General features: G+C 39.7%; 1 protein-coding gene across 3 annotated transcripts in view; it reads right to left on the reverse strand.

Annotated features, from left to right (window-relative positions):
- Window positions 1-15161, reverse strand: part of mpp2b (MAGUK p55 scaffold protein 2b) — a 29894-nt gene that overhangs the window by 4683 nt on the left and 10050 nt on the right. For all 3 annotated transcript variants that reach the window (XR_013289123.1, XR_013289122.1, XM_077549900.1), the window contains 10 exons: window positions 9492-9595; window positions 5795-5947; window positions 5427-5582; window positions 4503-4730; window positions 2898-3029; window positions 2720-2822; window positions 1076-1144; window positions 841-1002; window positions 559-761; window positions 303-431 (listed from right to left, as the gene is read on the reverse strand). Coding sequence is in view for 1 of the 3 variants with exons in the window: in XM_077549900.1 (XP_077406026.1) it covers window positions 303-431; window positions 559-761; window positions 841-1002; window positions 1076-1144; window positions 2720-2822; window positions 2898-3029; window positions 4503-4730; window positions 5427-5582; window positions 5795-5947; window positions 9492-9595 (1439 nt within the window). In the remaining 2 variants the exon portion in view is untranslated. The remainder of the gene's footprint in view (window positions 1-302; window positions 432-558; window positions 762-840; window positions 1003-1075; window positions 1145-2719; window positions 2823-2897; window positions 3030-4502; window positions 4731-5426; window positions 5583-5794; window positions 5948-9491; window positions 9596-15161) is intronic.

Raw genomic sequence — 15161 nt, forward strand, 5'->3', positions numbered from 1 at the left:
GCTTTTCCATTTCACTCCGCCTAAATGCTACGCTAGGTAAGAATTTTTTTTCATTTTACCATGGTGTTTATTAAATATTGCACACGAGTAATACACTTTAAAATATAACAATAAAAAACGAAAACTAATACTGCAACTAACAAACTAAACCATAATTAATCTTTTTTTTAATTTACTAAACAGATTTGCAGTCACAACTAATTACAACTAACTACATTGAAAAAACTATACCCTAATAAACGAAATATAAACACACTAACGTGACAATTTTCTAAACAATAATGACCCTGATTTGCACTCACCGTTAACTGTTTAGTGACCACTCCTGACTCTATGGCCGACCTGTTCATGGCCTTGAGGACCTCGAAATCGGGAGCCTCGATGAACACCACGTAGGGCAGGAACTCAGACGTCCGTAGGACTTTGAGAGCCTTGAGAACATTTGTGGGATTACTGTCGTTGCATCATTCAAAACCGTTTGCGCGGAAAGTACATTTTAGGTTCATCCGTGACATTTCAACCAACATCCCCGACTTCCCCATAAGTAGATTCCTCTACCTGCGGGTTGACATCCAGTATGCAGATCTTGCCCGTTTCCGTCACCTCGTGTATGGAGTTGATTTTCGTACCATACAAGTTGCCGTCGTACTCGCCGTGCTCCAGGAAACGGCCGTTTTTGATGTCGCACTCCATTTCGCTGCGCGTCATGAAAGAATACATCTGGCCGTCTCTCTCGTCCGCCTTTGGTTTTCTGCTGGTGACTGGGAACAAAAAAAGCGGAGATGGGACCTAACGATCGGGACGTGGCGTTTTTGTGCCTGGTCCTATGTTTGCACTCACAAGGGATGGTGGTGCCGTACCGCTGGGGATCCATCACCAGCAGCTTGTTCTTCAGACTGCGCCGGCCGACGCCCTGCGCGCCGATCAGGACCAGCGTCTTCCTTCGGAAGGGCGGCACCTTGGCGACCTCCTCGTAGATCCGCAGCTCGTGGCGGTCAAATTCTTCCAAAGAAACACCGATTATTAGCGACTTGATTCTGTGTTTCTGCTTCAGTACATTGCCCAGTCAAGGTACCTGCATTCTTGGTGGTTAAATACATCATCTTTTTCTTCTTTTTGCCACCCATTCCAGCACACAAAGGACCTGAGAGAAAACGAGAAAATGCCGGCAATTTCAATACAGTACTAAGAGAACGCATTGTAGATTTTCACTGGAAGGAGCTGATGTTATATGCAGATGTGACCACTAGATGGCACTATGCAAACACTCTGAGAGTGTCCCTTTGTGTAGTTGTTAAAAAGAGGCAACGATGTCTATAAACCTTTGTGTTTATAACACCCTCCCCCACCAGGGGGAAAATTAGCTATCTATGTTGAACTGCACTGGCAATATTCCGAATGGGCAATTTGTGGTTTTAGATAAAGAGTGGACTATGATGCTCTTTCCCCGCTTCCGAGGGTGTTTACAGTATGCCAAATGACTTGTTCTCCACAAAGTGAAGTGCGATTTTGTGACTCAGCACACAGCCTTTGTCTCCTAATGACTGCACACAACACATGAATCGAAAGCATGGTATTTGACGGTGCCACGAATTTCATGACATACAAGTGAAAAATCAAATGTCTGTGTAATTTTGTAAACATTACTATACAGCTATGCAATTAATCAATTGGCCAATTAGCTAATGTGATAAACGTATACAAAATACATAAAAACATTTTATTTACCTTTTTTTTTTACGCAAATATCAGTGCTACAAACATCACTGGACTCCTGCTAGTGTAATGCTGGGCCATATTTTGCTCAACCCCACTACAAAAATGGTAATTGATGCAATTTGTAATTTAAGATTTTTTGGGGGGGTAATTTTGTTTTTAATTAAATTAATAAATTTAATACAATTAAATAAATGTGTTCAGCGTATATGAATGTATTATTATTATTTTTATTTTTTATAATAAAGCGATTGAGCAATTATGATGTATCAAATAATAATTAATTAGCCAATTATTTGACAAAATACATTATTAAAATTTGTTTACATATTAAATTCTTTTTTTTTTCCTGAAATTTTTACTTTATTATTTACAATTTGGTGAATGATTACTCAAATATTAATGAATACATTACTAATAATTATAATAACATTTAATTTATAATGCACTTTACATTTCAGTGAAATCTCAAAGTGTTACAGTTGAAGGTTAATACTAAATTACTGTAAAATCTAAAAGAGTTTAAATATAACAGCAACAACCAGGAGTAACGAAATAAAGGGTTACAAAAAATAGTGAATATTATTATTTTTTTTTTTAAATACATGGCATGTTAGGTAAGAAGTGCTTAATTTACTCAACAAATTATCCAGGAGTCTAGATAAAGTAAATGCTTTGCAAATGCTCGCTGCCAATTTTAATTTGTGAGAAGATGAGTATCGATCGTCAATCAACAATCCTAGCCAAACTGAATAATCGGCATCTTGGGCCGGGCCACCCGAGTCACGCCGGTGCTCATTACTAGCACTTCGGCGCTCGCAGGCAGGATGGAGAGGTGACGGCTCGGGTGAAATGCATTCATGATGGCAAACGGAACAGATGTTGTCTTTGTTCCCGGCGTGTTTATGCAGCACGGGGTCAAATCTGCATAATTGCAAGTGTTTCTCTCCGTCGGCTTTGTTGTTTGCGAGCTGCCGAGAAGAGGCGTGGTGTAAAGCCGTACCTGCGGGTGCGAGCTCCAGATCTCTTTTCACAAACGCTTTCCTCTTCTCCTCCAGGAGCTGACTTGGAATTAAACCGGCGCTACCTCCCTGGATGTGGCAGGCCTGGGAAAAACGCAAGATGAGCGACAAACACCTCGCAGCCTGTGCCTGTGACTCTAAGCGAGAGGCTGCGCTGACCTGCCACCAGTTCAGGTCTTCCTGGTTGAAAATCTGCAGAATGTCTCCACTGCAGAAGCTCAGTCCGGCCTCTTTACATGGAATCAGGTTATCGTGGGACGGGTCGTAGTCAAAGTGACATTTGACAAAAGCCTGGAATGACACCATTGTGATTATGTACAAGGGGAATCAAAACAAAGAGGCGGATATTTGCATTGGTTTTAAATACTTCTCAAGACTGAGCGTTATTCATTTTGAACAATCAAATTATTCTCCGTCTCAGCTGAAGGTTCATAACCACAAGGTTCCATGATAGGACACCAACAGAGAGCCAGCGAGCCAAAATGCGTAGCCATGGAAACCGTTCCCTCCCCCTTCTGCACTTGACGCCTTTTCTCATACTCCAGTGATGTATGATCATTAAAAAAAAAAAAAAAAACACACACACTGCTGTGTGCGTGTTGCTCTTAAACAACGTTTTAAGGCTTCGGCTGGAGGTAGGAGCTACCTTTTGAAATACTGACAATTGGAGTCAGTTTACATTTTACAAATGGGGAATTTGTTATGGAGGACATTTAAATAGAAAAAATTATATATATATATATATATATATATATATATATATATATATATATATATATAAATTATTTAGAATATAAATGGATACTAAATATAAAAACGAGACTCAAAAATAAAAATTATAAAAAATAATTGTAGAACTACATACAAAAATAAATACATGAATAGATTTATACATAAATTAATAAATAAACAGGCTATGCTCATATTTATTTCATGCTGCAGACACTCGTGAAATGTTATTCAAATGAGGGGACGGTCTTATTTATGTATATATATATTTTTTTTTTGTTTCTGTATTTCCATTTATTCTTATTTTTTTGCATTTAATTCTTGATTTATATTTTGTATATCTGGTTTTATTTTCACTTTTTTTTATTTTGGCATTTTTGGTCCTCCATAGTTAAAGGTACATGTGTCCGACCCCATTTATTTAAAATATGTCACAAGAATAGAAACTGTCTGAGCCAAAGATCAATATCATGGTGGTATGAGAGAAACAATTACATTCACATTGATGGAGTCTCCGCTACGCTTTTTTTTTTGCAGACCATTGATTTGGAAAGCTGATGTTTATTGGCTGACAAAACACAATTGGCAGCCACTTTCCTCTTCAATGCCATCACTGAAAATGCTAATATTGAAACGCTCACTGCATATTTGATCGCATGGGATTAAATGTCAGACGACCGCTATGGTATCATGTGAATCAGAGAGCTGTCTGGTTTTTAAACGGCAATTTCTGGTTAAGTGACAAAAACAATGATTCTCCATTGGAGATAATGTCACTTAAAACATCCACCTACAGAATACAATTTTATTAACCTAATACCATAAATGAAACTCATTTTTAACTGTCCAAAAAAAATCAATAAAAAATACTCATGTGCTTACTAAAAATTGTGTTTTGTCTTGGCCATGGTAATTCCCGATCACAAAGGTTGTTTGTTTGAATTCAGTTTTTTTTTTCTCCAAAAATGTCAATTATTCAGCTAGGCTAGTTCCTCCTACTTATTGGGACGAGATGTGCGTGTCTAATGAACTGACCTGTCTGGCCGTGTGCGGCTCCTGGTAGCTGGGCAGGATCTTGAGTACGACGCTGCCACTGGCCTCCTTCAGCATCTCCTGCAGGACTTTAGGGTCGTTGCCCACCTCCTTGCCATTCACCTCCTTGATGATGTCGCCCACGTGCAGCAGACCTTGCTGGTCAATCATGCCGCCGTGGAGGATCCGGGCAATCACAAGCTCGCCGCTCTCCACGCGGAACGTCACTCCCTTTTCGACACAAGCGTTTGGTAAGGAGCATAATGAGTGATAATAGTTTGGGATTTTTCGTTTCAATTATTTTTCATTTTAAATTCATTCATGTTTGCTTTTTTGTATGTTGTTGTTTTTTGAAAACCATACATGAAATATTGGAAGAAAAAAAAAGAAGAAAAAAGTAAAGAATGTTTTTAAATAATAATAATAATAATAAAATACCTTTAGCATTAGTTTTAGTTTTAATTAATATATGGAATATTTCTGGAGTGTGAGGTGAAATAAACGTAAATTAAGTACTACAGTGAAAAAGCAGCCAAAACCAAGTTAATACCAGTCAAAAGTTAACTAATGAAAACAAAAAAATAAAATATAATAAACAAGTTAATGTCTTTCTTCTGTACAGCTGAACAATAATACTGAAATAAATATACGTGTTTTTATTTTTCAAATAAGAAGGTGAGTTTCCCACAGGCACACGAATTAGCGATTATTGAACCGGGACTATGAGGGGATTAGTGTCTTTTAACGCAGAAAAGAGGGCTATACTGTGCTTAGCGATGACACTAAATATTGATCCACAAGCTAATGATCTGACAACAGATAAATCTTCTCCATTTTATGTCACGAGGTGGAATCACTATTCCCCCTGCCTTCTTATAAACAAGGCTACACCAAAAAGTTGATGAGTTCATTTATCAACCAACTTACCAGGTGCTCACCAGACACCTTGCGGATGCCCACCATCCGTACAGCGTCAGGTGGCACGGGTTGGCTGTTGAGGGCTGCGTCCATGAAGGCACAAGGGCTGGGAGGAGGCGTCTCGTAATTTTTGGAAGCCACGGAATCGTGCGTCTCCAGGAGAGACTTGACAGGGGGGGAGAAAAAGATGCCATAAAATGATGAGGATCGCGATAAGATGAAGCCAATATCACGCGACAATGCAAATAGAAAGACTCTCTGGCTTGAGCTCACTCGAGCCGTGAAGCCTGCGGGAGCTCCGGATCAATCATATCGACGGACGCAGCATGCGCCGTTAAGCATGAACTCTGCTCTAGGCCTTATTTAGATTTGGAGACCTGAAAGTGAGGCTCCTTCAGGATGCGGACCAGCTCGTCGGCTGTTTGGCTCCTGCGCGTCAGCGGGCCGAGCTCCTTGAGGATGTCCTGGACCAGCTCCATGTTGTTTTCCCTCACCGCCTCCAGCTTGGGCTCCTCAAAGTGCTCGTGAGCCTTGGAATCGATGGGAAGAAAGCAGATGGCACACGAGGTGAATCTTGTCCGTGTGCACAGTATATTTTCCAGTCTTTTGCTGAACTGTTGGTTGGGATTTAATTACAGTGAAACCAAACCAACAATGACCGATAGCAGTATCAAACGCTCAGCACAAACTAGTGCCTTGTACATTTTTCTGTATGCTCTACGAAACATTAATATTTCGGGCAACCATTCATTTTTCACTTTCTCCTCCTCTACACTCAAGGACATATGGTTGCTATATTTCTGATCCAGGGTCAGCAGCAAACGATGACTTATTATCTCACCCTTTGCAAGTTATGGATCTTCATGAGTGTGCTTTTTTTTTCTCTCTAAATCAATAAACACTGCAACTGAGTGTATAATTTATATATGCTTTATTAGATGTTAATGACAATCTAGCGATATTATTATTTCCATGCATGTAGTAGGACAATCCTTAGTCATCAACGGTGAATCAAAGCGAGCTTGTTTTGGCAGAATTCACTGTTGACCTGCTGGAGCAATCTGTCAGCCTGTGGCTCTTGGACAACATGCGGGCATGGATACTTTGATTTATGCAAACTGCAGAATCTCGAAGGAATTGTTTACAGTATTAATACAACCTTAAATTACTTGGATAACGTGGCTTGTACATTATTTATTGTAATCTGTCCTTTTTCAATTATGCCACAAAAGTTTTTGGAAGAGCAACTGCTGAATCAATATGTGAGACTTCTACAATTATTTACAGCTTGAACAGGCTTTGTGGGAGACTTCCACTTCACATTCCCGTCTAAGGAAGTGACATCATGTTATCAGCGTTCAAACCGCACTGCATAAACAGCGGAGAAAGATCATCGTTTTCAAAGATGGATATAAAGTCACTATTTTGAGTTTGTGTCGGCTAAAAACAAAAATATTCGACAGAGTGTTTCCTAGCTAACATTATGTAAAAAAAAAAAAAAATTCCATAAAATATATGGATCACAGTGCAGTATGCATTCATGCTTAAAGGGAAAAGTCCCACCAGGCTGTGTGACAGCAGCAGGTCCACGAGTTTTTCCATTACAACATTAATAGTTAAATATGTAAAGTCAAAAAGACTGCCATTATTTTGGATTTAATAAATATTTATATTATATATATTATATTTATGTTAGTCTAAAAAGACTGTTGGCGGAGGGTGTGTGTGTCTATTAAAGTAATTTGTAATCTAACTATTACTATTATCTATTTAAAATCAGTAAAGTAACTATCGCAAAGTTACTTTTTAAGCAAGTAATTAGTAACTATTAACTACGTTACTTTTTCAAGGCGAATAACACTAGTGTTATGAATGACATTTCATGGCGTCATGACATCATCGACACGGGATTGCTTCTCAGTCCATGATCTCCGATTTTATCTCCAATTTGTTCCATCCGCGGGTGAACGGATCGCACAATACAATGCCCTGCAGACTCATAAAGCTCGACATCCTGGTTTCTGCTGTAGCGCTTCCAGCTAAATGTCAAGCTGTCATAAAATAACCGATTATTGTATTGTATTGTTTTACAAATTGAGCTTGTTCGGGAAAACATTGGAAAAAAAAAAAAGTGAAAAGTGTCCAAGTCTTGCTTGCACTCGACTCAGTCGGTGAGTTTAAACTGTCAGCCTGCTGTCCTTGTGACATTTCATGCTGATGCTGAGCTTATTATGCCGCCAATCGCTGATGTGATTCCGTACATGGTTACAGACGGGGGCTGATTGCCTCATTCTATTGCGAGCGCGGCGCAATCGATGCAATTCACCAAAGCCATCTAGCGGGAGAATCGCTTTTTGTATCCATCTGGTCACGTGATCTTCCTCGCTCAGCACGCAACAGCTTGTTAAGTGTTTATGGATCCACTACTAAGAGTCAAGAGCGTCCTGGAACCCCCAGGAAGAAAAAAAAAATATCCTGCATCAATCCGCGAGCCTTCTTCACTCATAGCGTGCCTGAGGAGATTCGATTAGTTCATCTCTACATTTCCTCCAGGATAAAATGCCATTTTTCTGGATTGAGACAACAACAGCTTGTTAGTCAGTGTTAGAAATAAACACTGGCAACATGATTAATTAAGAAGACATTATAGGGCGGTGGTTAGCTCACTACGTTGAGCACCCGCACCATGTATTATCGGCTTGTCCTCGGAGCAGCCGACCCCGGAGCACCCGGTTCGATTCCCGAGCCGTGCAGGTTAGTCCCTCTCTCGTTTCCTATCTACTGTTCAGTCAACTACAAAATAAAAATGGGTCAAGAAGGGGCAGGTTTGGTGCCCCAAACAAATAAAAAAAAACACAAACACACACAAACCAAATGAAAAACACAAAACCACAAACCAAAAAACTAAACAAAAACAAAACCACCAAAAAACAAACCAAAAAAAACAAAACCCTTCAAAAAACAAACCACAACAAAACAAACAAACAAAAAACAAAACCACAAACCAAAAAAAACAACAACAAAACAAACAAACAAAAAACAAAAAACTAAACCACAAACCTAAAAATAAAAACAAACCACAAACCAAAAAACAACAACCAAAGAACTAAACAAAAAAAACAAAACCCTTCAAAAAACAAACAAAAAAACAAACCACAACCCAAAAACTAAACAAAAACCAAAAAACTAAACCACAAAACAAAAACAAAAAGACTTTTTATAAACTAACATGTATTCCCTTGAATGCATTTGCAATACCGCAGCACATGTTACTTCTTGTTTTTTTCCCCACGTTGTTGCTCTTGGCAAGTAAAGCTACAGAATACGGGAACAATCACCGAGAAGAACTCCTGCCACTGCAAGCGTCTATTCAATTTTTCTACAGATACTTCAAAAAGAGGAACTACAAGCAAATGTATTACATTTTTGTGTGACTTGGAAGGGCAAGTTTTGATCCGTAAGGCAAGAACGGCTTTACATCATAACTGCTAAATTTCATTTTCATGTCAACTTCAAAGCAGGAAGTCCACTTGTACGAGGGAAGTTTTCGGGCAGGGCAACGTGTCAGAACCGCGAGAAATGTTGCCATTGCGCTAGTTACATTTTTGAAACGCTTCATTCACACTGACATCCAAATTCAACTTTTTATTCTCTATCCAAGAGAACATCATGTAATCAGATCAAGAGTACTGTATAAATCATGCAGCCTTCAAAAACTGCTTCATAAATACATGGAAAATTTCATGTCAATGAAAAATGAAGGATCTTATTGATCAACGTTTAGTGACAAAACTTATTTTTTAGAGCCAAATGTTGTCTGCTGCTCACTGGAGGGCTCTCTCCTAATTAGAAATTACCTTGCATCTCGCGTCAAGGAGAACTAATCTGCTCTCTGGCGGCCTTTTAACCTTTTGTTCCGGCAGCTCATTAGAATGACGGGCGTGAATAAAACTGCAAACATCGCTGCCTTTCCCCTTTTACTCCAAAATATTAGCAATGACACGACTGCTTAAATGGCAACTTTGGAACAACGGCGCAACAAGTTGTTGAGAGTTCTTATGATTTTGTTCTCACCACTGGGCTCTCCATGATGCCTTTGAGGAAGATGAGGTCCAAGTCGTTGGCGGGTGTAGAGCTGATGCTGTCACTTAGCGTGTCCAAAGCCTGATGATGCATGACTGCACACAAGACACACAAGAAAATAACTTTTTCTCTCTCTCAAATGTTTCATATTAAGGAAGAATTCTGAAGAATGAGCGTTATAGACTAGAAAACAACACTAACAATAACAAGGCGGTGTTACTTAGCAGCCTAAGCTAGGCTTCTAATAAGCTGTATAAACTTTTTTGATGGAGGTGTTTGCTATTTACAACACTGAGAATAGCACAAGACAGTAAACAACGGAAGGTGCAGTTGATTGAGTCACAGCTAATTTGCTAGCTAAAGAAGATGACAACGCTTATTGCTACTGGCTAGACGGCACAAATCTAAACCACAAATCATAAAGCTAAAGTTAAAGCAAATGTATTACATTTTTGTGTGACTTTGAAGGGCAAAGTTTTGACCAGTTCTGAATATTTGTAACTACATACTAGCGGAAAGTGAACAGATGAGGTTTGCTAGCAAAATCGCTACATGACTTAGCTAGCATTTTTAGCTGCTGGGCTAACTTTTATATTGTTCAACATGAACTAGTAAGCTGTAGGTATTTTTATTGTTTTATTTGGCTCATACATTTATTATGAAGAGGTCTCCAATATATAGCTCTTTGCTTTACTGTCATTGTGTCTGCTCTCCTTTTGTTAAAAGAAAAACAAACCTACATTTAACGGTTGTGACAATTGTTGCAAGAGAGTCTACAAATAACTGCGAAGCTGAAAAATACTGCCAAAGCACAAACTCTACACCAAACAACTTCATTTTACAAGCTGACTTGGTCCAAATGGGAATACAGGATGCGATAAAGACTGGCACGTCGATGCTAAACAAATCACAGAGCTGGGTATGAGAAGCAGTCAGTATAATACAAAGCTGTGTCAACATTTATCTTGATAAAGAACCACTAATGCGACTGTCAGTGGCTCGAATCGATTATCAGATATTCGAGTCGTCAAATGTAGTAAAAGCGGGTAGAGGATGGGATTTGAACCCGAGCGTGCAGAGCACAATGGATTAGCAGTGCGTCGCCTTAACCTCCCAGCGACCTCGTCTGACGATGACACATTAGTCCTGGTTGGAGACTGAGAACCAAATATGCGAGAGCAACATACATTTTACAGCTTCACAGTTTATCCCATTATTCTTTGTTTGCCGAGCCTGTCACGTCAAAGCACCTCATTTACATACTGTGTAACTAGAAAACGCAACTGGAAAGCCCGAGGTAAACAGAATGCAGGGTTGTTGCGTGCGGCAGAATCCACAAATCATTAGTTTTTATTTTACGGTGGCAATTGAAAATCCCAAAATGAAAAAAGTAACTGATTATTTTTGCTATTTGTTTTTGATCTAATACCAACAAATAAAAATGTGATTGAATAGCTTCCTAATCAGTTATAAGGCAGTCAAACCAACAATAATAAACTACTACTATTCTTTGTTAGAATAAAAACAAACAAGCTGTCACTTTTACTTTTTTTTGTTGATTGGCAATCAAAAACTAACAACTGACAGCGATTCAGAAGCCATCGCAATCCTTTCATCTAACTAAGAAGATTATTTCTGCCCGTCACGATTCTTATGAGGTGATTGACATTTCATTTAAGAGCAATTTACATTGTGCGACTGAGCGATTTCAAGCAATGTCGATCGCGACGCACGCTTCATTTCACGTCACGTCCCCGCATCTTGACGACGGCGTTCTGCGCCACATGTTGAGCGGGGGGCCCTTCAAAGCCAAAATAAGGACACAAGTCACATCTGGGCTTCGCCTCAAGACGAGACGGAAGCCAGACAGGCTCACAACAGCGACAGAAGCCGACGACCTTGCTCGTTCATTACGCAGTCCTTCCGCCCTCTCGCAGGATAATTTCAAAGTAAATTGAGTTCCTAATTGCATGAGTCTTCTGCAGTGAAGTCTTTTCTTTATGTTTGGCCTCCGATGACAACAGTCTGCCAGTTTTGCACCTGGCAGAGCACATCAGAGCAACGGGCTCATCCTACAAGCCCTGCCTGATTCTCTTTAATCACATCAGACTCTTTTCTTTTGCCGCTTTTTGTCTGCTTATGCTGCACAAATGTGACAGCGTCCATAACTCTTACCATACTAGCTTTTTGTCTTGTTTTATTATGATAAGCCCAGCAATCGTGGGGTAATTTGGCGGCTGAATGTGAACAAAACAGAGAGCAAGGACATGCATTTGTGATATCATCGTTGGTTGGAAGTCGCGGAGAAATCGAGGCGTAAAAATAATACAGCACGGAGCGTGTCTGGCGTACGATTACTCACAGAGATCATTACAAGATCCACGTCGACCTTCTCTTGTTCATTTATCAGCGCAGACGAAAAGGGACGAGAGGAGTGATTGCACTACATTATTTACCCTTTCCTGTCCAAATCCTTGTTTTGTGGGGACATTAGGATTTCAGGGGAGGAACTCATGTAGCGTCAAAGGCCTCCTTTCTTTGAATCTGTAGTGTACCATGCTTTGTTAATGACCATATACAGTACAGTGATCGAAATTCAATTGAAATGAATGGATATGCCACGAATACATTGAAGTTTCCCCCAAAAACCCAACAACACTTTTTTTTGTCACGTGTTTTATATTGTTCTTTGTTAAGAATTGTTCATTTATTAGCCAAACTGCTGCTTGTGAGCGTCAACGTTCAGCACTCATATCTCGAATGTTTGCTCGCAAGTCAAAGCAAAAACGTACGTACGGTCACTCAAGGCACTGCTTTAGTTCAATCATTTTAGTCCCCCCCCCAAAAAAAACTAAAACACCCAACTGATACAGCTTCAAACAGGTTGAGAAGTAAATTTGCCAATAAACACATGCTTCATTAACTTGAATTACACCCTCCGAAGGAAAGATAAAAAAGCGCTTTACATTCTACTACTCACTTAGCTCCTGATGACGCAGCATCAGGAGCAACTGGGGGCTCAGTATTGATAGATATTGTAACATTTTTAATACTTCATTTCATATATTAACCATTGTTACACATTATTAACATTTTAATTCTTTATATTAAACTTGTCAAAATGTTTTGTGTCCTGTGCAGAGCAAGTGGTGTTGATTTCGGTATAATCTGACTTTAAACTGGGACATACTATTTAGTCTAAAAAAGTTCCTTCTCAGCGTTTTGTGCGAAAACACATTTGGTCCTTGAGAACAGAATCTGTTTTGAACACCCACACCTGACTCTGTTTTCGCCATCGCTCACGGAAAAGTACCAGAGAGTATGTTTTGTCTACAAATGAAAGAGAGAAGGTCTTTTAACTATAAGAAGCTATTGTACACGCAGAAGAGTACATTTGACGCTCTGAATCCCACCTGTTTAAGTGATGAATTAGAGGCTGTTATCTGTCCAGAGATCTCTGACTGATTAAAAATCATTTTTGCAAAGGTGTATTTTTCTTACATTAAATCTATCTTCATTTTTGGAACACGCAAAGAGGACAAAATAATTTTATTCCTCTTTCAGTATCTGACTCAAGGATACTTGGACGCGGTCATAATGGCGCGGGATCGAAACCCACAACCTCTGGGTCGTGAGACGACCGCTCCTCCGCTGATCCACGCCGTCCCACAGATTCAAGATTCAAGTGGACGTGCCATTCAGATCGCTAATAATAATAATAATACAGTGTGATGGCCTCTGGCATCGCTTGTCAACAAAGACGGGCGCGCAATTACAAGCACAGCAAATTACAAAAATGGCTGTTGTGCCCTCCGAAGAGAGCTACAATTAAAGTCAATGTCACGGAGGCCGCTGGACAATCGAGCCGGTTATTGTTTGTGCTTAGAGCACGGCGGGGGGTGCAGAGCATGAATCTCTTACAAAGCATTTAGTGAAGGTTGTCCTGTTGCTGTGGGGTGGCGTTTAGGGACTGAAGAGGGTCTTCTTCTTTATTTATTTCCTCAGTAGAACTTTTACCTGTGGATGTGTCTTTGTGAGTGCTGTCGCAATTTCTGCTCGTGCCGGTTTGTCTGGGGGGCCTCCTCTATTTCCACAACAATAGACTATTTGTCTGTGTTTGAAGTCAATGTGTATTGAATGATGTTTGTAAAAGTCTGATCTCATGTCTGGTGAACTCCGGGTGGGCTGGGGGCGTGGGGTTTTTGTGGTACCGCCCTTCAAGATAGTATAAGAATGTTGTAAGTGCTCTGAAATCCTCGCACTAGTGAGAGGCTGCCGCCATTGTCTGGGAACTCACTTGTGCCCGGAATATTCTGTAGAAATAAAAGCTTCGAAGCGACTGTTCGTCGATCTCCAGCCTGCATTCGGATAACCGACATTCTCACAACCCGAAAGAAAACGAACACGCGGAAGAAAAAGATCCTTTTCTTCAACAGGACACAGAGAGGAGGCGCGCAAAGCTCATTCTCAAGAGGTTTTTAGAGCCACGATGGGGTGCCGAGTGCCTTTGGCCGAGATTTCTAATTGTCAAATAAATCAACGTCATTACTATCAACTCGTCAGGTTGTTAAAGACGGATGTCCAAGAGAGAGGCCGAAACATTTTATTGACTTGAGTCACCTGGTGAGTCATTTCTGATTTAATGAGGCGTTCATCGGCCATTATGCTGAGCGTGAGAGGTTCCGTGCTGATGTGCTCGCAAGGCTTGAATGCAAAAACATCTATTTTGCATAATTGAGTCAACAAGCTCCTGTAAGAACTTGAGCTTGTGATCAGTTTTGTCCAGATCCACCTACATTAGAAATAAGTTGGAATAACATTCTCTTTCTTCTTTTGGACTCACTACTAACGTATTTCCATTGGCAAAAACAGGTCGTCAGCTTGCGCTGATACCATCTGGGTGACGTCAACAACGAATGGCTTTTCACAAGTCGAGCACAAAGACAACAGTAGGAATGATGTTGTCGCACCCGCTTGCTGTGGTTACGCTTGAATATACGTACTACGCAGTTCTCACTTTTCATCACTTCTCTCCTTTCTTGCTGCTATCAGCCTCATCTTGATGTTAACAAAGGTATGAAAACCTAGAATTTTTTACTGGACATTTAGAACAGATATGAAATTTGTGATCAATCACGAGTTAACTAGTGAAGTCATGCAAATAATTACAACAAAAAACTTAAATCGCCTGACTGCCCGAATTTTTTTATAATTTCTTTCTTTTAATAATTTAAAAAATAATAATAATTCACTGCCGTTGACTGCTATAACGTAAAAAAATTCATTTGAACTATTTCTATTAGTTAAACCCCCCCCCACACACACACTTTTGTTTACAATAGTATGAAAACCTAGAATTTTTTTGAATGTACATTTAGAACAGATATAAAATTTGTGATTAATCGTGAGTTAACTAGTGAAGTCATGCGATTAATTACAATTTTAAAAAAATGAATCGTCTCTTGCCCCTAATTTTTCAAAATCTTTTTTTATTTTTATGAATTTATGGCAGTGAATGAGTTAAAGGGGAAGTCGCCTTCCCCCTGCCCCCAATATTTCTTGACAATATTATGTTCTAAGCAGCCCCACTAGTCTAAATACGGTATTCTGGTTAATATTGCGTTAGTGGAATATGAGTTAAGCAGCATAATCAATCAGTTT

Source organism: Vanacampus margaritifer, chromosome 18, assembly GCF_051991255.1.
Source record: "Vanacampus margaritifer isolate UIUO_Vmar chromosome 18, RoL_Vmar_1.0, whole genome shotgun sequence".
NCBI classification, from domain to species: domain Eukaryota; kingdom Metazoa; phylum Chordata; class Actinopteri; order Syngnathiformes; family Syngnathidae; genus Vanacampus; species Vanacampus margaritifer.